This window comes from Bufo gargarizans, chromosome 6, assembly GCF_014858855.1.
Source record: "Bufo gargarizans isolate SCDJY-AF-19 chromosome 6, ASM1485885v1, whole genome shotgun sequence".
Classification (NCBI taxonomy): Eukaryota; Metazoa; Chordata; class Amphibia; order Anura; family Bufonidae; genus Bufo; species Bufo gargarizans.
In genome coordinates, this window is record NC_058085.1 from 307803594 (window position 1) to 307828739 (window position 25146).

At 45.8% G+C, this 25146-nt stretch overlaps 1 protein-coding gene across 1 annotated transcript in view; it reads right to left on the reverse strand.

Annotated features, from left to right (window-relative positions):
* The window catches only part of RNLS (renalase, FAD dependent amine oxidase), a 184133-nt gene extending 159621 nt beyond the window's left edge, over nucleotides 1–24512 (reverse strand). Inside the window, exons 1-3 of the mRNA XM_044297848.1 lie at nucleotides 24344–24512; nucleotides 10823–10928; nucleotides 3526–3668 (exon numbers count right to left, since the gene is read on the reverse strand). Coding sequence (XP_044153783.1) covers nucleotides 3526–3668; nucleotides 10823–10928; nucleotides 24344–24461 — 367 coding nt within the window. The 5' untranslated portion in view covers nucleotides 24462–24512. The remainder of the gene's footprint in view (nucleotides 1–3525; nucleotides 3669–10822; nucleotides 10929–24343) is intronic.
* Between the last annotated feature and the right edge of the window lie 634 nt (nucleotides 24513–25146).

The window sequence follows — 25146 nt, forward strand, 5'->3', positions numbered from 1 at the left end:
ATACAGGCAAAGACTAGGGTTTCAAGGAATTTCTCTTACAGAATAATCCAATTTATTATAATGTATCGTCTCTACTACTCTCCAAAAAAGCTAATGAAGTACTACAATACTAAAGTTTTTACTTGTCAAAAGTGCGGAGAGATAGGGGTGGACGATATACAAATATTATGGACATGTATAAAAATTCAAAACTACTGGGTAAAAATAATTGAAAAAATAGAGGAATACCATCAGTTTACAGTGCCTAGACATTTTGAGGAATGCATCCTAGGGTTGCTGGATGGAGTGGAAGGGTCTCAACATAAGGAGATTGCAACCAAACTACTGTTCCAAGCCAGGAAATGCATAGTTGGGCACTGGGGGGGGGGGGGGGGGAGTGAGGCCCCCACAGTTAAAGAATGGGAAAACCGCACAAGGATGTCGATAGCCAGTGATGAGCTCTGCTTGACCGGATTGAAGAAAAAACATAGATTTGCCAGGCTGTGGCGGAGATGGCTAAATAAAAATTGAGGGATGGGGAAGGAGAGGGGCAATGGAGGGAGGACGGAAACATTAGAAAATTTTATTTTATTTTTTATTTAAAAAAAAAATTACCGTATTTTTCGCCCCATAAGACGCACTTTTCCTTCCCCCAAAATGGGGGAGAAATGCCCCTGCGTCTTATGGGGCGAATGCGTGCAGTTTTACATCGCTGGCAGCGATGTATCAGTGAGCGGGGACTCGGGGAGGGACTGGGGGGAGGGTCTGGGGGCTGGCAATAGCAGCGGGGCGGTGCAGTCAGTGTAGTATAGCACCGCCCCGCTGCTCCAGTATACTAATATAAGATGTAATTTTCAAATAATAGTTATTAAACTTGCCCCCTTAGTCCTATTACTAACTTACATCCTAATCGCGGCAGTAGAATTCAGGCCGGGCAGGCGGCAGCGTAACTCTTGTCACGTGCCTGCGCCGCCTACTTTATGAATGAAGCAGGCGGCGCAGGCAAGTGACGTCAGTAAGAGACGGGCCGGCCACCCGTCCTGCCTGCCTGCATTCTACAGCATCGATTCGGTTGTAAGGTAGAAATAGGACTGAGGGGGCATGTTTAATAAGTATAAATTGAATATAACATCTTATTTTAGTATACTGGCGGCGGGGGCGATCTGTGGATGGCGCAGTTATGGGCTGGGGGGGGGGGTCTGTGGATGGCACAGTTATGGGCTGGGGGGGTCTGTGGATGGCACTGTTATGGGCTGGGGGGGGTCTGTGGATGGCACATATATAACAGTGCCACCCACAGATCCCCCTCAGCCCATAACAGTGCCATCCACAGATTCCCCCCCCCCCCCGTAGCAATGCCATCCACAGATCCCCCTGTAATAGTGCAAGCCACAGATGCCCCCCATAACAGTGTCCGTCATCCACAGATCCCCCCCATAACAGTGTCCGTCATCCACAGATCCCCCCATAACAGTGTCCGTCATCCACAGATCCCCCCCATAACAGTGTCCGTCATCCACAGATCCCCCCATAACAGTGTCCGTCATTCACAGATCCCCCCATAACAGTGTCCGTCATCCACAGATCCCCCACATAACAGTGTCAGTCATCCACAGATCCCCCCCATAACAGTGTCAGTCATCCACAGATCCCCCCCATAACAGTGTCAGTCATCCACAGATCCCCCCCATAACAGTGTCCGTCATCCACAGATCCCCCCCATAACAGTGTCCGTCATCCACAGATCCCCCATAACAGTGTCCGTCATCCACAGATCTCCCACATAACAGTGTCAGTCATCCACAGATCCCCCACATAAGTGTCAGTCATCCACAGATCTCCAGTAATAGTGCCATCCAGAGACCACCATTCGTTCCAAACCCACCAAACACACAGCACACCTTTTGGTTAAAAAAATGTTTTTCTTATTTTCCTCCCCAAAAACCTAGGTGCGTCTTATGGGCCGGTGCGTCTTATAGGGCGAAAAATACGGTACATTTATATTTTATTTTTGTGGCTACCGACTAACTACGGGGAGGGAGGGGGGAAGTATCTATATGTAGTTAACTTATGTAATTATGTAGGTACAAGATGTTGTGTAAAAATTAATTTATGTAACTAACTTATGTAATTATGTATGATTTGTGAAAATTTTGTAAGAATTGAAAAAAATCGCAATAAAAAAAAAAAATAAAAAAAAAAAAAGGAGCAACCAAAAATCATATGTACCCTAAAATAGTACCAACAAAACTGCCACCTTATCCAGTGGTTTCCAAAATGGGGTCAATTGTTTGGAGTTTCTACTCTAGGGGTGCATCAGGGGGACTTGACCTGGTGTCAAAAAAACTGTCCCGCAAAATCTGCCATCCAAAAACCATATGGCATTTCTTTCCTTCTTCGCAATGCCGTGTGCCTGTACAGCAGTTTACGACCACATATGGGGTGTTTCTGTAAACTACAGAATCAGGCCATCAAAATTTTGTTTGCTTTGTAACTGGAAAAAATTGATTAAAATGGAAAATCTGCCAAGAAAGTAAAATTTAGAAAAATCTCCATTTTCCATTAATTCTCGTGGAATACCTAAAGGGTTAACAAAGTTTGTAAAATCTGTTTTGAATACCTTGAGGAGTGTAGTCACAAAGTGACCTGAACTGGTCCTTAAAAAGTAGGTTTTGCAAAGGTTCTGAAAAATTTCAAGATTTGCTTCTAAACTTCTAAGCCTTCTAACGTCCCCAAAAAATGAAGTACAATATGTGACGAGAAAACAAACTCAGAATGGCCTGTATAAGTTATCACAACATAAAGTGGCACATGTCAGATTTGCAAGAAAATAGCCTGGTCCTTAGGCCTCATGCACACGACCGTTGTGTGCATCCGTGAACGTTGTGCCGTTTTCCGTTTTTTTTTCGCAGACCCATTGACTGCCTGGCAGCACCTGCCAGGCAGCAGGGGGCAGTCATGTACACAGTTTTTTAGTATATTCTAACCTGAAGCGTCCCCGTCACCATGGGAACGCCTCTGTGTTAGAATATACTGTCGGATCTGAGTTTCACTATGTAACTCATATCCGACAGTATATTCTAACATAGAGGCGTTCCCATTGTGATGGGGACGCTTCAAGTTAAAATATACCATCGGATTGGAGAAAACTCCGATCCGATGGTATAAACTTTACATTAAAAGTCAATGGGGGACGGATCCGTTTGCAATTGCACCATATTGTGTCAACGTCAAACGGATCCGTCCCCATTGACTTGCATTGTAATTCAGGACGCATCCGTTTGGCTCCGCACGGCCAGGCGGACACCAAAACGACTTTTTTTTTATGTCCGTGGATCCTCCAAAAATCAAGAAAGACCCACGGACGAAAAAACTGTCACGGATCACAGACCTACGGACCCCGTTTTTGCGGACCGTGAAAAAATACTGTCGTGTGCATGAGGCCTTAAGGTGAAAAATGGCAGGACCCTGAAGAGGTTAAAGTAATCCTATGTAGGATAAATAAAAATACTCCTCTAGTTATGTAGTTAAAAGATATATAGTTACCTGACTGGCTGAGGTAGTGCTTCACAATTGAAGAGACTCCCTGAGGTGTAACAAGGTTGTAGGATCCTTCTGTCATCACCATTCCTTCTACTGCAGCTCTTAGGGGTTTACAGATGCCGTTAGCCACTAGTTCATCATGAAACCTGTGAGAGGGAAAGAAAATGAAGAAACGGTCACAAAAGACAATGGGGGAGATATATCAAAACCCCTAGCAACCAATCAGATTCCACCTTTCATTTTCCAAGGGAGCTCTGAAAAATGAAAGGTGGACTCTGATTGGTTGCTATGGGCAACTAAGCTAGTTTTACTTTACACCAGTTTTGATAAATCTCCCCAGTATTTGAATCTCTATGTAATGAACTGTTGACCTCACACAGTTGTAAATCCAAAATGTTTCATATTGTCACTTCATTTACAGTAGGCCTCATGCACGCGTCCATATGTTTCCTCCGTTTGTATTTTTTTGGCAGATAGCACACATTTGAAGCTCTGCAGGGGCATAGCTATAGTGCGGCAGATCCCAAAGTTTTGTAGGTCAAGGACCACTTACAAAAATGACAGATGATGTTTGGCCACACTAATATAGCTCTTAGGCAAGTGTAGACCCCTAGTAGTAGGCAACAATGCAGATTTATAGGAATCGAGTGCTGAAATCTCCAGCACTCGATTCCAGACGTCTCCTAGAGTTCTGCCGGAACAGCCTGCCGGAGTCCCCTGCCGCTAATGTGAAAGTACCCGAACTTAATTTTTGAAAAACTGCATTAAGGCTGCAAGCTGTGACCCAACCAGAATCCATACCTACAGATATAACCAGAGCTTCAATTTACCTTGCAATCCATGGAGGCAAATGACCCACTCTTCCTCCCTCATATTGTGATTAAGCTAAATAAAAACACTGACAACTTTTTCTTAATGGAATAGAAATGGCCGAAGTGCTTTATTAAGGGTAACCAAGATTAAAACCAATAAATAATTTAATAAATTAATTAATAATCAAAACTATAACCATAACAATAAATACCAATTTAAAACCATCCATATAGACCAAGATCCACTCAGCATCAGCTGAGCGATACAGCCCCACAAGCCACGCCTAGCATAGGCGAGGCCCCCCAAAGCACCTCAGCCATTTCTCTATTATATTTTGAAGACCCAAATTAAACACATCAATCCCAACATCAGAAAGATGGACATTGTCCGATCTGTAGAGCCCGGGCACAAAGCCCTCCAGATCTACATGTCTATAACTAAACCCACCCACCAAAGGAAGAAATTTCTCTAATACCCTATTCACCCGTTTGCGTATTTTCTCAAGAAAAATACCTTCCTTACCTGACCATATGAGACGAGGGACTATTTCAGAAAAAAACTAAGTAGTAAAAGGAAGCATACATTGCAACAACGACAAATCCCTCTTCATAACCCATAATAATTCACAAGTTTTCAATCTCCCTATGTCATTACCACCCAGGTGAAGCACAAGAAGATTGGGAACCGGCCATTTCAATAAAAGTTTACAAATTTCTGACAGTACACGCTTCCAGCCCAACCCTCTAACACCCCACCAAAAAACATGCAGGTCAGCTGAATCAAACGATAGGTTCTCAGAATATATTCTCTTCTCAGCTCGCTTTTGAGCCCAAAAAATAAAGGAGTGGCCCACAATCCAGACCACAATATGACTACCTGTAAAAACAGAAAAACATTCAGACTGATAAAATTAAATCTGGCCTAACATATAACTTAACCCGATGAGAGTCCCAACGCCCAATTCTCCTAACAATTGACTCATCCAACCCTGCCCGCGCCGCCTCAGTAGCGGCACCAATTCTAAAGGAGTGAGAAGATATCTTACAAGACCCAAGATTCAAAAAAGACAGACATTTTTTCAATACCGAACTAAATTGGAATTTAGTGAGCGGAGAACAATCTCTATGTACTAAAAATGGGCCGCTCAGCGCCGGGCGAACATCCAGCCAAGACCTTACTACACTAACTGGACATAATTCCGAACCTTCCCAAACATTCAATCTAATTAGTCTACCTCTCCCATATTGATCAGTCTTTGACCTTCTAAGAAAAATTTCCACTACATCACCCTTTAAAGATACATCAGAGAAATCCAAACCAGAACACACTCTACGGCTGGCCGCAACTAACTCGACAATTCTTAAAGCTGCAAAGAATGCTAAAACAAAAGCAGTACGGAAAAGCAAAGACTCAAAACAAACTTTAGGCAGTGTATTACATAGCGATCCCAATAAAGGAATAGAAATTGGCCTCCTACTATCTATGTACGGCAGGCCTCTCCTATAACCCTTAAGCATCTGCTTAACCTGAAAATGAGATGACAATGGCTGGTTACCATATAATTTTTGAAAAAAGGAAACCCCTGATACCATCCTAGCGATCGATGAAGGGGACAAGTTCCTCTTAAATAAACTAGCAACAAAAAGCAACCCATAACTCAACTCATTAACATTAACACTACCTGCAACTGAATTAACAAAATTCAACCAATCCTGCCATGCAGCAGCATATGCTGCCCATGTTCTTGGGGCCAGAGAGTGCTTAATAGAATCACATATTAGTCCCATATCAAATCCCATAGATGACGAGGGCACGGATTCCCTTCCATCTCCGCTTCCGGCGCTACTTCCCGGAACTTCAAAAACTGAAAACGAGATAATGCATCAGCTACATTTGACGAACCTACTATATATTTAGCTTTAATCCATATATTATACTGCATACAAAAAAGAACCAAATGCCTCAATAGTTTAACTACTACATCACATTTTGAAGAAAGAGTATTGATAGCAAAACAAACCCCTCTATTATCTGAATGTAACAATACCCTTTTATTCCTATAATTACAACCCCATCTTCTTAACAACCTGATCTTTTGCAGACGGTAATAATGACATTAACTCCACATATTCCATTCTCCAAATTCGTTCCTTGATAATACTACTTAAATGAAAACCTAGAGGTGAAACCTCACAAGCTAAAGCTTCCTTAAAACAAATCTCCTTCACACCAGTACCTTTTTCAACATTAGGTAACACACTGCCACTCTCAACACTAGGCAGACTGACCTGATCAGACTTAGAGCTCCAGACATCTGAAGCTGAATTAACCTTTCGCCTGCCAGTAGTTTCCACTAGCAGCTTAACCAGACCAGCTACCAACGCTGAGTCAGACACAGACAAAACATTGAGAATCTCACCAACAGGGTATCCCTCCTGGACTGGTCTGCAGTCTGCAGCTGACTGTAGTGAAGATTTACTTGAGGGGCCTGGAGCCAGCTCAACCACATGAGGTGGGAGCCTCTCAACAGGTAGCCCTAAATCCTCCTGCTGAAAACCTTGTTAAACGCAAGCCTGCGCTGATACTCCTCCACTGGCAGCTTGCTGATGACGTCTCTCCGGCACCGCCGCTTGCTGATGACGTGGCTCCGGAATCGTCGCTTGCCGATGACGCTGCCCCCTGCTGGTACTGGAACCTGCTGTACAGAGCGGAACGCCGCTCTGTCCTCTTGACTCGACGCTCCTGGAGGACCTTCGGCTCCGGCCGGAGGCCACAGTATCTTCTCTGCTGCTGCGCCGGCGTCCTGCCTCCGGAGGGGGAGAAGTATACACGCTCCTGGCTTTACGAGCTCTTTTGCGAGGCAGCGCAGACAACTCCTCCCCCCAACACTGGGCAACAGATGGCTCCTCTGTACACAGCTCCGGGATGGCTCCTCCGTCTTCCGGCTCCTTCCGTTCTTCAGCCGACATCAGGAGCGGCGGCGACGGCGACCTCTGAAGCGATGGCGGCGGTAGGCGAGACGGCGGCATCAACAGGCAGGTCTTCAGCCATTCTTCTCCGCCGGCAGACTCTGCTCTCACGATCAGCTGGCACAGTAAATCCTCCATCCTGGTGCGCTGTCCAGATCCACGGCGACTGCCCTGAGGTAGCGGCGAACCTGGGAATATAAAGGGGACAAATTTCCCGCCTTGCAGGCAGGGACAAATCACAGAGCTGGAAATCTCCCCCAGCAACAGGGCAGCAACCAATTAGAAGCTCCTCTCCAGTTGCCATACAGAATTTCCAATATCAACAAAACCAGCTCCAACCGGATTCTTCTTCTTTGAGGTAAATTCACCTGTAAAATAAGAGCGGGAAAAAGAAGGGGGGGGCAGAAAACACATACTGCCTAGTAACTGACCTAAAATATGGTGGTCATTGCCCCCATGAGTCCCCCAAGCTAATCGCTCTGGTGGGCCCTCACATTTGTCTACCTCCTGTGTGAGCCTGCAACACACTGAGTATCATGGCGTCTGATCTTCCATGCTATGCTACGATTTTATCTCCGTCCAAGATTCCGGAACACTTGCCGGAATGTCAGATCCGTAATTTCTTCCCATTGAAATGCATTAATGCCGGATCCGGCTCCGAGTGTTCCAGAAAAATGGATCCAGCATTGCGGTCTGCGCATGCTCAGACCGCAAAAAATGTGGAAAAAAAAAAAAAACATGATGAGACCGGAGAGACAGATTCGGCATTTCAATGCATTTGTCATAAGGATCAGGATCCTGATCCGTCTGACAAATGCCATCAGTTGGCATACGTTTTGACGGATCCGGCAGGCAATTCTAGCAACGGAACTGCCTGCTGGAATCCTCTGCCGCAGGTGTGAAAGTACTCTAAGGGTCCATTCACACGTCTGTGTGCGTTTTGCGGATCCACGGATCTGTGGATCCGCAAAACACGGACATCGGTGATGTGCATTCCGCATTTTGCGGACCACACATCACCGACACTTAATAGAAAATGCCTATTCTTGTCCGCAATTGCGGACAAGAATAGGACATGTTCTATTTTTTTCAGGATCGGAATTGCGGACCCGGAACTGCGGATCCGCAATTCCGGATCCGGGCAGCACATCGTGCTGCCCCATAGAAATGAATGGGTCCGCAATTTTGTGGAACGAAATTGCGGACGTGTGAATGGACCCTAACACGCCCTTTGTTTCACAAGACATTTAGCTAGAGAATTGATAGCAACACACTGAGCATGCTCGACCTAACTAAGGCTCAGAACTACAGGTCGACACTGTGGTAATTTATGAGGAAACACAGTGGGTAGCAGAGGAAGAAAACTACTTGTATAACTACTGAATGGTAAATAGGTGAAATTTACATTATATAAGGTAATTATTTATGATGAATTAGTCTAAAACATGTTATATTTATGATAACCGGAATACCCCTTTATAGATGAATTAATAAAGAACATGGATTTTAATCTTGGAGATTTTTCCATTTCTTCAAAACTGCAAGTTTGCCTGTGCCTGACCCTGGAGGGTTGTTTCCTCTTTGCACCATGTGCAAGTGTGGTGACCATACATCTACGATGAGCGTACTTATGGAGTACGTAATAATGCTATGGTATCCCTAGAGCCAATAATGCATAATAGTTTCTAGCGTTGCCAACAAATGGTAAATCACACGTGGCTCTGGTTGGAGAGCACTGCTATATGTTATATGGGGGATCTGTGGAGGACGCTGTTATATGGGGGATCTGTGGAGGACGCTGTTATATGGGGGATCTGTGGAGGGCACTGTTATATGGGGGATCTGTGGAGGACGCTGTTATATGGGGGATCTGTGGAGGGCGCTGTTATATGGGGGATCAGTGGAGGACGCTGTTATATGGGGGATTTGTGGAGGGCGCTCTTATATGGGGAATCAGTGGAGGACGCTCTTATATGGGGAATCAGTGGAGGACGCTGTTATATGGGGGAATCTGTGGAGGATGCTGTTATGGGGGACCTGTGGAGGACACTTATGGGGGACCTGTGGAGGGCACTGTTATATGGGGGATCTGTGGAGGACGCTGTTATATGGGGGATCTGTGGAGGATGCTGTTATATGGGGGATCTGTGGAGGACGCTGTTATATGGGGGATCTGTGGAGGACGCTGTTATATGGGGGATCTGTGGAGGACACTGTTATATGGGGGATCTGTGGAGGACGCTGTTATATGGGGGATCTGTGGAGGACGCTGTTATATGGGGGATCTGTGGAGGATGCTGTTATATGGGGGATCTGTGGAGGACGCTGTTATATGGGGGATCAGTGGAAGACGCTGTTATATGGGGGAATCTGTGGAAGACGCTGTTATATGGGGGAATCTGTGGAGGACGCTGTTATGGGGGACCTGTGGAGGACACTTATGGGGGACCTGTGGATGGCACTGTTATAGGGGATGTGTGGAGGACACATAGGGCCATGAGGGGGGCCAGCTTAAGACATATAGCATCTTATGCTGGTCCCCCTCATGTGTCCTAAACTGGGCACACAACTGCCTTTGCATGTAAAGTGTTTTACTAGTGTGTGTGTGGGTGAAACAATCTCTCTCCTAACAGGTCCGGCCTCTGTACTCACTATGAATGCAATGCACTGCAGCGAGCGGCAGCGAGGTGGCCGGCCGGCGCGTGACTGACGTCACTTAGTAACGCTCCTGCTTCCTGAAGTGGGAGGAGCGTTACTAAGTGACGTCAGTCACGCGCCGGCCGGCCACCTCGCTGCCGCTCGCTGCAGTGCATTGCATTCATAGTGAGTACAGAGGCCGGACCTGTTAGGAGAGAGATTGTTTCACCCACACACACACTAGTAAAACACTTTACACGCAAAGGCAGTTATGTGTGCAGGGCCCCTTTATATATAATCGCAACATTTTCGGGTCGGCCAAATCGCCATATCGCATTTGCCGATTATCGCGATTCGATTATTTTTTCAATTTATCGTGCAGCCCTAGTCCATTCACACGTCCGCAATTTCGTTCTGCATTCTGCGGAACGGAATTAGGGACCTATTCATTTCTATAGGGCAGCACGACGTGCTGCCCGGATCCGGAATTGTGGATCCACACTTCCGGGTCCGCAATTCTGTTCCCGAAAAAAATAAAACACGTCCTATTCTTGTCCGCAATTGCGGACAAGAATAGGCATTTTCTATAAAGTGCCGGCGATGTCCGTGTTTTGCGGATCCGCAAAACACACACTGACGTGTGAATGGACCTTTACTGTTATATAATCTGTTTGCATTGAACTCCACCTGTTTGCACTAAGTCACTGCCCCTTCCTCCCTTCTGGGTTACGTTGCAGTTGCGTTGTCTGCCTCCACTCATACTGGCCATCTTGATTGAGAAAACCGCCTCTCTTTTGGGTGATTGTCTCAGCGAGGTTTCATTACGTGATAATGATGTACACAATCCTCATACCAATAAAGGGGTCAATAAAGCGACTCACGTTTTGTGCTTCTCTGCATAATCTGGGGTGACTGTGATATACTGGGCTCCCAAATCTACGGTACAGTTTGGGTCAGAAGGTGACCGACTTGTAGACATGCGTCCCCCTAAATGAACAGCAACAAAAAATAGTTATAATTAGCAAGTGTAAAACATATGCCTTTATAGAAGACAAACTCACGGCCTATTCATACAGGTGAATATAATGGTGAAGCAGGGGGTCATTTTATTTTATTATAACGACATCGGCTTTACAAATGGGCACTAAAGGGGCAGCATTATTGTGAGGGGAATTAAGTGGGAAAACTATTGTATTGCGGGAGGCACTAAAGAGGCAGCAACACTGTGAGGGGGGCACTTAGCCGGCAGAGCTAATGTTAGTAGGCAGTAAAGTGGCATAACTAATGTAAGAGGTAGAAAGAGGGCATAACTCGTGTAAGGGGGCAAAACAACTGTGAGGGGGCACCAAGGGGAAATAACTACTGTGAGGGGCACAGAGGGGCATAACTAATTTGAGGAGGAAATAAGGAGGCATGCTGAGATGAAGGAAGACATGCGTTTCTCTGAAACCCATAGCTTGTGTACATTCACCTTATGGATGTTTTTCAAAGAGTGACCAATAAAGAATTTTTTTTTTTACCAAGAAGTTGTGCTGGATTCATTTTACAAGTAGGCTAACGTTTCTGAAGAAGCTTTATCTGTGCACCATCTCCTGGGACCTAGATCTTTCTATGGTGGAGCTATGAGCCGGATGACTTTCTCTTTTCATTTGTTGGTTAAATAAGGGGGTATTAAAAGGGACATAACTACTGTATGGGGGCACTAAGGGGCCATAACTAGTGTTGAGCGAACTTGTGTTTTAAGTTCGGCGTCTAAAGTTCGGGTTCGGGTTATCGGAGAATCGCGTAATGGATTCTAAATTCCATTATGGTTTTTGGTAGCGGAATCCAGAACGCGATTCTTCGATAACCCGAACTTTAGACGCCGAACTTAGGGCTCTTTCACACCTGCGTTATTGTCTTCCGGCATAGAGTTCCGTCGTCGGGGCTCTATGCCGGAAGAATCCTGATCAGTTTTATCCTAATGCATTCTGAATGGAGAGAAATCCGTTCAGGATGCATCAGGATGTCTTCAGTTCCGGACCGGAAAGTTTTTTGGCCGGAGAAAATACCGCAGCATGCTGCGCTTTTTGCCAAGGTCTGCCTTCGGTGTATTCCTAGCAGGCTGCACCTCTCTGGCATAGCCTGCTGGTAGATGATAGTACTGGTAGAATAATACAATACATTGCATATGTAATGCAATATATTATAGAAGCAATCAATAGATCGTCCATAAAAGTCCCCTTGTGAGACTAGTAAATAGTTAAAAACAAGTTAAAAAAAGGTTTTATTAAATAAAAAGTTTAAAATACACCCTTTTCCATAAAAAAGTTCTAAAATGGAAAAAAAAATTGTAGTATATGTGGTACCGCTGCATCTATAATGACTTGCAGTACATAAGGCCGAATGCACACGGCCGTGTCCCGCGGCCGAGAGCGGTCCGTGGTATGCCGGGCTGGATTCCTGTTCAGAGCAGGAGCGCACAGCGTCATTGGTTGCTATGACGCCGTGCTCTTCATGCCGCCGATGCTGTACGGTAATACACTATACGAGTGTATTACTGTATAGCCGCGGCGGTGCCAGGAGACACATAACAACCTTTAGGGTACATGCACATGTTCAGGATTCACGTGCGGAGAATCCGCACTGAAATCCGCAGGTGTTCGTTGGCAAATCTGTGCGGTCATTCCGCATCAATTGGTGCAGATTTGCATGCAGATTTTACTAAGTGAATGAAGAAAATCCAGTCGGGAAAAATGAAATAAATTGACATGCTGCGGATATTAAAATCCGCAACGCAGGTCAAAATCCGTGCGGAAAAAATCTGCATTGTGTGCATTGAGAATTTCAAATTCTCATAGAATGCGCGCGCAATCCTGATCGGGTGCGTATAACCTCATAGTGAATGTATCAAATATTTAGTAGGTAATGGATGGAAACCACAGTAAGCTGATCAACAAGAATACTTATGTAAGCATGCCGTTTGTTGACTCAGCTCAGCATTCCATACAGTCATTCCTTCCAAGTTGATCACTAAACTTGTGGATCTTGGAATCAGTTACTATCTGTAACTGGATCATGGACTTTCTGACCAACAGACCCCGGCATGTTAGGTCAGGAAATAACTGCTTCACCACCATCACACTCAACACTGGCACTCTACAGGGCTGTGTGCTGAGCCCGTTCCTCTACTCCACAGGGCTGTGTGCTGAGCCCGTTCCTCTACTCCACAGGGCTGTGTGCTGAGCCCGTTCCTCTACTCCACAGGGCTGTGTGCTGAGCCCGTTCCTCTACTCCACAGGGCTGTGTGCTGAGCCCGTTCCTCTACTCCACAGGGCTGTGTGCTGAGCCCGTTCCTCTACTCCACAGGGCTGTGTGCTGAGCCCGTTCCTCTACTCCACAGGGCTGTGTGCTGAGCCCGTTCCTCTACTCCACAGGGCTGTGTGCTGAGCCCGTTCCTCTACTCCCTTTTCACCTATGACTGCAGGCCTAGGTATGGATCCAATTCCATCATCAAGTTTGCAGATGACACCGCGGTGATCGGTCTCATCAGTGACAACGATGAGTCTGACTACAGGGAGGAGGTAAAGCACCTAGCTGTGTGGTGCGCTGACAATAACCTGCTCCTGAATACCAGAAAAACAAAAGAGCTCATTGTGGACTTAGGCCCCTTTCACACGAGCGAGTTTTCCGCACGGGTGCAATGCGTGACGTGAACGCATTGCACCCGCACTGAAACCGGACCCATTCATTTCTATGGGGCTGTGCACATGAGCGGTGATTTTCACGCATCACTTGTGCGTTGTGTGAAAATCGCATGCATGTTCTATATTTAGCATTTTTCACGCAACACAGGCCCCATAGAATTGAATTGGGCTGCGTGAAAATCACAAGCATCCGCAAGCAAGTGCGGATGCGTCGCGATTTTCACGCACGGTTGCTAGGAGACGATCGGGATGGGGACCCAATCATTACTATTTTCCCTTATAACATGGTTATAAGGGAAAATAATAGCATTCTTAATACAGAATGCATAGTACAATAGGGCTGAAGGGGTTAAAGAAAAAAAAATATATATATATAACTCACCTTAATCCACTTGATCGCGCAGCCGGCATCTCTTCTGTCTTCTTCTTTGCTGTGCACAGGAAAGGGACCTTTGATGACGTCACTGCGCTCATCGCATGGTCCGTCACATGATCCATCACCATGGTAAAAGATCATGTGATGAGCGCAGTGACGTCATCAAAGGTCTTATTCCTCAAAGAAGAAGACAGAAGGCTGCGCGAACAAGTGGATTGAGGAGAGTTACACGTTTTATTTTTATTTTTTAACCCCTCCAGCCCTATTGTACTATGCATTCTGTATTAACAATGCTATTATTTCCCCTCATAACCATGTTATAAGGGAAAATAATACAATCTACACAACTTGAACACAAACCTGAACTTCTGTGAAGAAGTTCAGGTCTGGGTACCACATTCAGTTTTTTATTACGCATTGCAATGCAAATGCAAAACGCATTGCACCCGCGCGATAAAAACTGAACAACGTAACGCAATCGCAGTCAAAACTGACTGCAATTGCGTACCTACTCGTGCGGGTTTGCAGCAACGCATCCGGACCTTACCCTAAGGAAGGAGAAGAGAGACACTCATGACCATACCCACATAAATGGCACGGCTGTTGAATGGGTCTCCAGTTTCAAGTTCTCTGAGAATCCGCCTTGGTCAACCAACATCTCCAGCCTGGTGAAGTAGGCTCATCAGCGCCTCTTTTTCTTGAGGACACTGAAGAAAAACCACCTGTCTGCCGACATACTGGGTAACTTCTATCACTGTGCGATAGTGAGCATCCTGACCAACTGTGTCACATGTCTGGTATGGGAATTGCTCTGTGGTCGACCGTAAGGCACTGCAGCGGGTGGTGAAAACTGCACAACGTATCACAGGGACTCCACTTCCTAACATTGAGGATGTTCACAAGAAGAGATGTCTACGTCGGGCATGCATTATTCTTAGGGACTCCTCTCATCCTGCCAATAAACTCTTCCAGCTCCTTCCCTCTAGAAGGCGCTACAGAATCCTTCAGACTAAAACCAGCAGGTTTAGGAACAGCTTCTTCCCCACAGCTGTCACCCTACTGAACTCAGTCCCCCGCTGAACCCTTTCATACATACTCACTTAACCTCCCCTCCATCCCTCCCATGACCATGATCATGACTGTCATTCATTCTCAATTATTCACATTGGTTACTGCTATAGTTTGGGAGACTGTCATAGCATAAGTCTCTGTTATATACAGTACGTATACATTAGCACATCTGCATATCTGTATATGTATACATCAGTACATCTGTATATTTTCTCTCTATATAGCAATATAAACACCTGTATACATAACTATTCCTACCTTCTACACTACCCTTATCTGTATATAACCTGTTTTTATTGCACTTGCTGCTCTTTGCACTTCTGATTAGATGCAAACGGTATTTTGCTACCCTGTATTTACACATGTATAATGACAAAGTTGAATCAAATCGAATCAAATTATGACCCACTAGTATCCCAAAGAACAATATCAGGTTTGGTGGGGTAGCTAGGGGACAAGTGATAAATGTCAGAACAAAGCGATGACACTTTCTTATGTTCCTTAGGCCTCATGCACACGACCGTTGTGTGCATCCGTGGCCGTTGTGCCGTTTTCCATTTTTTTTCGCGGACCCATTGACTTTCAATGGGTCCGTGGAAAAATCGGAAAATGCACCGTTTTGCAGCCGAGGCCGTGATCCGTGTATCCTGTCCGTCCAAAAAATATGACCTGTCCTATTTTTTGGATGGACAACGGTTCACGGACCCATCCAAGTCAATGGGTTCGTGAAAGAACACGGATGCACACAAGATTGGCATCCGTGTCCGTGATCCGTGGCCGTAGTTTGCTTTCATACAGACGGATCCGAAGATCCGTCTGCATAAAAGCTTTTTCAGATCTAAGTTTTCACTTCGTGAAAACTCCTATCCGACAGTATATTCTAACACAGAGGCGTTCCCATGGTGATGGGGACGCTTCTAGTTAGAATACACTACAAACTGTGTACAAGACTGCCCCCTGCTGCCTGGCAGCACCCGATCTCTTACAGAGGGCCGTGATAAGCACAATTAACCCCTTTTAGGTTAATTATACTATCATATCCCCCTGTAAGAGATCAGGGCTGCCAGGCAGCAGGGGGCAGACCCCCCCTCCCCAGTTTGAATATCATTGGTGGCCAGTGCGGCCCCCCCCTCCCTCTATTGTAATAATAGCTTGGTGGCCAATGTGCGCCCCCCATCGGGCCCCCCCCTCCCTCCCTCCCTCTATTGTAATAAATCGTTGGTGGCACAGTGTGCACCCCCCATCGCCCCCCCTCCCTCCCTCTATTGTAATAAATCGTTGGTGGCACAGTATGAGCCCCCCATCCCTCTATAGCAGTAACAACATTGGTGGCCAGTGTGCGGCCTCCCATCTCCCCCCCCCCCCCCCGATCATTGGTGGCAGCGGAGTTCCGATCGGAGTCCCAGTTTAATCGCTGGGGCTCCGATCGGTAACCATGGCAACCAGGACGCTACTGCAGTTCTGGTTGCCATGGTTACTTAGCAATAGTACAATAGTAGAAGATTCATAGTTACCTGCTTGCTGCTGCGATGTTCGTGTCCGGCCGGGAGCTCCACCTACTGGTAAGTGACAGGTCTGTGCGGCGCATTGCTAAAGAACTGTCACTTACCAGTAGGAGGAGCTCCCGGCCGGACACAGACATCGCAGCAGCAAGCAGGTAAGTATGAATCTTCTACTATTGTACTATTGCTAAGTAACCATGGCAACCAGGGCTGCAGTAGCTTCCTGGTTGCCATGGTTACCGATCGGAGCCCCAGCGATTAAACTGGGACTCCGATCGGAACTACGCTGCCACCAATGGGGGGGGATGGGAGGCCGCACACTGCCACCAATGTTGTTACTGCTATAGAGGGAGGGGGGGCGATGGGGGGCGCACACTGTGCCACCAACAATTTATTACAATAGAGGGAGGGGGGGGCGATGGGGGGGCGCACACTGTGCCACCGACGATTTATTACAATGGAGGGAGGGGGGGCGATGGGGGCCGAACACTGTGCCACCAACGATTTATTACAATAGAGGGAGGGAGGGGGGGCGATGGGGGGCGCACACTGTGCCACCAACAATTTATTACAATAGAGGGAGGGGGGGCGATGGGGGGCGCACACTGTGCCACCAACGATTTATTACAATAGAGGGAGGAAGGGGGGGGCGATGGGGGGCGCACACTGTGCCACCAACGATTTATTACAATAGAGGGAGGGAGGGGGGGGCGATGGGGGCCGCACACTGTGCCACCAACGATTTATTACAATAGAGGGAGGGAGGGGGGGGCGATTGGGGCCGCACACTGTGCCACCAACGATTTATTACAATAGAGGGAGGGAGGAGGGGCGATGGGGGGCGCACACTGTGCCACCAACGATTTATTACAATAGAGGGAGGGAGGCGGGGGCCGCACTGGCCACCAATGATATTTAAACTGGGGAGGGGGGGGGTCTTCCCCCTGCTGCCTGGCAGCCCTGATCTCTTACAGGGGGATATGATAGTACAATTAACCCCTTCTGGTGCGGCACCTGAGGAGTTAATTGTGCTGATCACGGCCCCCTGTAAGAGATCGGGTGCTGCCAGGCAGCAGGGGGCAGTCTTGTACACAGTTTGTAGTGTATTCTAACCTGAAGCGTCCCCATCACCATGGGAACGCCTCTGTGTTAGAATATACTGTCGGATCTGAGTTTCACGATGTAGCTCATATCAGACAGTATATTCTAACATAGAGGCGTTCCCATGGTGATGGGGACGCTTCAAGTTAAAATATACCATCGGATTGGAGAAAACTCCAATCCGATGGTATAAAAGAACTCCAGACTTTACATTGAAAGTCAATGGGGACGGATCCGCTTGAAATGGCACCATATTGTGTCAACGTCAAACTGATCCGTCTCCATTGACTTGCATTGTAATTCAGGACGGATCCGTTTGGCTCCGCACGGCCAGTCGGACACCAAAACGACTTTTTTTTCACGTCCGTGGATCCTCCAAAAATCAAGGAAGACTCACGGACGAAAAAACTGTCACGGATCACGGACCTACGGACCCTGTTTTTGCGGACCGTGAAAATAAACTGTCGTGTGCATGAGGCCTTATTCTAGGAAGTAATAAAAAGAAAAAAATTGGGCCAGAGTGCTGCCAGTGTCAAAAATGGTTGATTTATTGGTGCAAACATTTTAAAATGACATGCAACGTGCTTGGATGCAGACATTGTGTCTTCATCAGGCCATATAAACATAAAGAAAAAACACATTTATAGAGACAAGTGATAACAGTGAAAAATAACTAAAAATAGATGGTATGAAAAGCATGACTCATTACATTTGGCTGGAGACAAGCCAGCTCAGGGTACTTTCACACTAGCGTTTTTCTTTTCCGGTATAGAGTTCCGTCCTAGGGGCTCAAATCCGGAAAAGAACTGATCAGTTTTATCCCCATGCATTCTGAATGCAATCCCCATGCAATCAGGATGTCTTCAGTTCAGTCTTTTTGATGGATCAGGACAGAGATAATACCGCAGCATGCTACGGTTTTATCTCCGGCCAAAAATTCAGAACACTTGCTGGAATGCCATAGGAATGTATTAGTGCCGGATCCGGCATTCAAAATACCGGAATGCTGGATCCGTCATTTCGGTCTGCGCAGACCGAAAAACGTGTGAAAAAAATAAATGTCGGATCCGTTTTTCCGGATGACACCGGAAAGACGGATCCGGCTTTTTAATGCATTTGTAAGACTGATCAGGATCCTGATCAGTCTTACAAATGCCATCAGTTTGCATGCGTTTTGACGGATCCGGCAGGCAGTTTCCTCTGCCGCAAGTGTGAAAGTACCCTTAGGCCCCTTTCACACGGGCGAGTTTTCCGTGCGGGTGCGATGCGTGCGGTGAACGCATTGCACCCGCACTGAATCCTGACCCATTCATTTCTATGGGACTGTGCACACGAGCGGTGATTTTCACGCATCACTTATGCGTTGCGTGAAAATCGCAGCATGCTCCTCTTTGTGCGTTTTTCACGTAACGCAGGCCCTATAGAAATGAATGGGGTTGCGTGAAAATCGCATGCATCCGCAAGCAAGTGCGGATGCGGTGCGATTTTCACGCATGGGTTCTAGGTGACAGTCTATTCACTGTATTATTTTCCCTTATAACATGGTTATAAGGGAAAATAATAGCATTCTGAATACAGAATGCTTAGTATAATAGTGCTGGAAGGGTTAAAAATAATAAAAAAGTTAACTCACCTTCTCCTCTTGTTCGCGTAGATGCCGGTCTGTTCTTTAGCTGTGGCTGAAGGACCTTTGATGACGTCAGATCACATGCTCTATCACCATGGTGATGGACCATGTGATTGGAGCATGTGATCTGACATCACCTCAGGTCATTCAGTCCACAGCTAAAGAACAGACCGGCATCTACGCTAACAAGAGGAGAAGGTGAGTTAACTTTTTTATTATTTTTAACCCTTCCAGCACTATTATACTAAGCATTCTGTATTCAGAATGCTATTATTTTCCCTTATAACCATGTTATAAGGGAAAATAATACAATCTTCAGAACATCAATCCCAAGCCCGAACTTCTGTGAAGAAGTTCGGGTCTGGGTACCAAACATGCGTGATTTTTCTCACGCGAGTGCAAAACGCATGACAATGTTTTGCACTCGCGCGGAAAAATCGCGCATTTTCCCGCAACGCACCCGCCTCTTATCCGGGCAAAAAACATGACGCCCGTGTGAAAGAGGCCTTATAGTATCAGCGAGTTTTGCTTGAATTGAACGCATTGCACCCACACAGAATCCTGACCCATTCATTTCTATGGGTCCGTGTACATGAATGTTGATTTTCACGCATCATCTCTGCGTTACGTGAAAATGGCAGCATGTTCTATAGTCTGTGTTTTTCACTCAGCCCTGGTCCCATAGAAGTGATAGGGACTTCAGTGAAAAACGCATTGCATCCGGATACAATCTAGATGCAGTCCGAATGCAAAGCGTTTTTATCACTGATGGTTGCTAGGAGATGTTGTTTGTAATTCTTCAGTTTTTATTCACATGCATGAAAAATGATTCAAAACGGATTTGCACCTGCACGGAAAAAACTGAACGCAATCGCAGACAAAACTGACTGCACTTGTGTGCAAAACCTTCAGTTTTTTCCTGAACAGATCGGGACACAATTGGGGTCCTTTATCAAACTGGTGTAAAGTAGAACTGGCTTAGTTGCCCATAGCAACCGATCCGATTTCTGCTTTAATTTTTGACAACTACTTCGGAAAATGAAATGGAATCTGATCGGTTGCTATGGGCAACTAAGCCAGTTCTACTTTATACCAGTTTGATATATGACCCCAAATCTGTATCGTTCGTGCGAAAGGGGCATCAAGCCACATTTAGGAGAGATGAGGAGCAGCCGATTGTCAGGAAGGAACAATTAGCCCCCTTTCAGACGAGCGAGTGTCAAGCTCCGGACTCGCAGCGCAGCTCCCATCCTGAACTCCCAGCACTGCCGGGGTCGCAAAGCATTATATTCATTTAGGATGCTATGTAACCCTTACAGTTCTGAAATGTATTAGATAACACTGACAGCATTATGTCAGTGTTATCCAATGCATTCCATAACTCTAAGGGTCCATTCACGCGTCGCAAGTGTTTTGCGGTCCGCAAATTGCGGATCCGCAAAACACGGACACCCGTCCATGTGGGTTGCGCATTTTGCGGACCACACATGGCCGGCACTTTAATAGAAGTTCCTTTTCTTGTCCGTGTCTGCGGACAAGAATAGGACATGTTCTATTTTTTTGCGGAACGGAAGTGTGGATGCGTACAGCACACGTCTTAAAACAGCAATCCAATAATTTCAATGGGAAGCAGCACTTGTGGGATCAATAATCAAGCTGGTGTAAAGTAGAACTGGCTTAGTTGCTCATAGCAACCAATCAGATTCTTCCTTCATTTTTGACAATTCCGTTGGAAAATAAAAGGTGGAATCTGATCAGTTGCTATGGGCAACTAAGCCAGTTCTACTATACACCAATTTGATAAATGTCCCTATTTTTTTTTCCACATGGAAAAAAGAAGCAGCATGTCTTATCTTATCTTATGTTCACCTGTCTTTATGCGAGCTTGGCGATTCGCAATGAACCGGATGTCAGCTGACTGCGCGCTAGTTGGAATTTCGTATCATCAGCTGACTGTGCGCTTGTTGAAGTTGCGTGTCATCAGAGCTTTCTCCAAAGATTGCCGGTCCTCCGATGTGACTGTCTTTACTTCAAATCCAGAGGGACTTCTTTAACCAGCATGCCCGTGCAAGGTATAACCCATACGCGTTTCGGGGATATTGAAATGACCCCTTCCTCAGTGGTGCATTAACCGAGTTTTCAACTGACCCATTGAAAGTCAATGGGTCCGCAGAAAAATCACGAAAAACGGAACAACGGACACGGAATAAAACAACGGTCGTGTGCATGAGGCCTTACCCTTAGGATACTAGTGCCGTAATCTCAGCGCAGTACAGGTACAGCGCGCTGATCGGGCGAGTGCAGGAGCTACGCCCGCCCGATCAGAGGCAGGGGTCCGGCTGTCACTGATAGCAGGACCCCTGCTGTATGCGCCGGCATTGGTGAAATCACCGATGCCGGCGCATTAACCCTTGCACGGCCACGGTCAGCGCTGACTGCAGTATCCTCACGGGTGCCAGTGTCCATTGGGTCCCCACGCTGCTGTGACAGGGAAGGCAGCCCGTTGCCTTCCTTAGGCCTATTGCACACGACCGTATGGCTTTTTCAGTGTTTTGCGGTCCGTTTTTCATGGATCCGTTGTTCCGTTTTTTGTTTCCGTTGTGTTTCCGTTTCTGTTCTGTTTTTCCGTTCCGTTTTTCCGTATGGCATATATAGTATACAGTAATTACATAGATAAAATTGGGCTGGGCATAACATTTTCAATAGATGGTTCAGGAAAAAAATGGAACGGAAACGGAAGACATACGGATGCATTTCCGTATGTGTTCAGTTTTTTTTACGGATCCATTGACTTGAATGGAGCCACGGACCGTGATTTGCGGGCAATAATAGGACATGTTCTATGTTAAAACGGAATGGAAAAACGGAAATACGGAGTACATTCAGTTTTTTTTGCGGAACCATTGAAATGAATGGTTCCGTACACGGACCGTATACGGAACGCAAAAAACGGCCAGTAAACGGGAAAAAAAAACGGCCGTGTGCAATAGGCCTTAGGCATCTTGGCTGCCTTCCGGGAGAGCCTGTGAGATCCAGCCTCCTGGATCTCACAGGCAAGCAGGCTGTAAGCGTATTACAGTGGTAAAGGGGATGAGACCCCCAAATATTGAAGTCCCAGAGTGGGACAAAAAATAAAGTGAAAGTTTTCCCCAAAAAATTTAAAGTTTCAAGTAAAAAAATAAAAAGTCCTTTTCCCAAAATAAAGTTAAAAAAAATGGTGAAAAAATAGGGAAAAAAAGAGAAGTAGACATATTAGGTATTGCCGCATCCGTATCAACCGGCTCTATTAAAATGTCACATGATCTAACCCCTCAGGTGAACACCGTCAAAAAAAATTAAATAAAAACTGTGCTAAAAAAACATTTTTTTGTCATCTTACATCACTAAAAGTGCAACACCAAACTATCAAAAAGGTGTATGCTCCCCAAAATAGTACCAATCTAACCATACCTCATCCCGCAAAAAAATGAGCTATCAGTCTCTCAGACTATGGAGACACTAAAACATGATTTTTTTTGTTTCAAACATGCTTTTATTGTGTTAAATGTAAAAAATAAATAAAAAAGTTGAGATATTAAGTATCGCTGCGTCAGTAACAACCTGCTCTATAAAAAATACCACATGACCTAACCCCTCAGGTGAACACCATGAAAATAACAACAAAAAAAATGGTGTAAAAAAAGTCATTTTTTGTCACCTTACATCACAAAAAGTGTAATAGCAAGCGATGAAAAAGTCATATGCACCCCAATCAAACCATCATCTCATCCCACAAAAATTATACCCTACCTAAGACAATCGCCCCAAAAATAAAAAAAAACTAAGGCTCTCAGACTATGGAGACACTAAAACATGATTTATTTATTTTTGTTTAAAAAATTATATCATTGTGTAAAACTTAAATAAAAAAAAAGTATACCATACAGGTATTAGGTATCGCCACGTCCGATCTGTCAAAAAATAAAAAATATATGGCTCTATTTGCTTTAAAACTGCTATTATTGTGCTAAATAGTGAATAAATAAAAAAAAGTATACATATTAGGTATTGCCGCATCCATAACAACCTATTTTCTGATTATACATATTTTTTTTATTCTATTTCCAAAACATGATTATGGGGGCGGCCCAGCCAGGCCCACTGTGAAGGAGTCCAGCAATGCCCCGCATCTTCCAAATCCACTCCTTGCTCCCCCGATGTCACAAAGTTGAAGTACCGTAATCTAGCGCATAACAGCTAGCGCATGCGCAGTTTGTTCCCTGAGACTGATACCCGCACTGGGAATGAACACCATGCCGGTGCTGACATGCAGCGTACTCGTGCATGTGGGAGATCACGGCGCCGTCCACCTCCTCCAAACACGGCCACTAGTGATGAGCAAAGCGAGCTTCGGATGTTTCATACTGTACGGAGGTCCGTCTGTATAGTATTAAAATGTACGGGCTCCAATGAGCCGACATTAGTCATTTGAAGTCTCACGTGACTTTGTTGAATAACTTCGGTAATTCATTTTTAAAGCGGAAAACCACTTTAAAACTTGAAACTGAACTTGGCCGAACTTTCCACTTTAAAAATCAATTATCGAAGTTGTTCAATGAAGTCACGCTTGACTTTGCAAATATCTAACTTCGGCTCATCGGAGCCAATACAATCTAATACCGTACGGCAGGCATCCTCAAACTGCAGCCCTCCAGCTGTTGTAAAACTACAACTCCCACAATGCCCTGCTGTAGGCTGATACCTGTAGGCTGTTCGGGCATGCTGCCCATAGCAACCAATCAGATTCCACCTTTCATTTCTCAGAGCTCCTGTAGAAAATGAAAGGGGGAACCTGATTGGTTGCTATGGGCAACTAAACCAGTTTTCATTTTACGCCAGTTTTGATAAATCTCCCCCACTGTCTCTGGGCTCAGAAGCAGATTTTAGCACATACGTGCCATGGCGCTAGATCGCCTCATACATGTCTGCAACATACGTCCTGTTTGAAGGTCATAGAAGTCTTAGAGAGATTTCTGCCCTGTAATAAAAGTGATCAGTACCTGCGCCCCTGGCTTTGTCCCATACCACAAGCTGCAGTCTGTTGGCCAGCTCCTTCCTCAGCAGGTAGGCACACAGGCTCCCGGTCAGGCCTGCTCCCACGATTAATATCCTAGACATGGCTCTCCTGCCGGCGTTCACTAGTCCTGTGTCTCCTCCACACTTACACAACAGCTGCTGGACAACCATCGCTTACCCTGGGTTAGGAGCTGCCTGCACTCAGACTGCACAGCTTCAGCAAAAACGCTTCCGTTACTGATAATACAACCGTCTGCATCCGTTATGAACGGATCGGGTTGTATCATCTTTAGTCAGTGGGGGACAAATCCGTTTTCCATTGTGGCAGATTGTTGCAGAGAAAATGGATCCGTCACCATTGACTTGCATTGTGGATCATGACGGATCCGTCTTGCTCCACATCCCAGGACCGGAAAGCAAACCGCAGCATGCGGACATGTTACATTTTTTTTTTGTGGAACAGACTGCCGGACATACGGAAAGAGTAATTTCCGTTTTTTTGTGGACTCTTTGAAGTGAACAATACCGCATACGGGCTGAAAAAAAACCTAAACAGATACGAAAAGAAAATATGGTTTTGCGCATGAGCCCTTTGGCTTACATTAGCTGATGGAAATAACTGACCAAATAACTGGTGTGAACTAAGCCTTAGGGCTCGTTCACGCGAACGCATTTTGTGTTCCGTATACGGGCCTTTTTTGCGTTCCACATACGGAACCATTCATTTCAATGGGTCCGCAAAAGATGTAGACAACACTCTGTGTGCTGTCCGCATCCATTGCTCTGT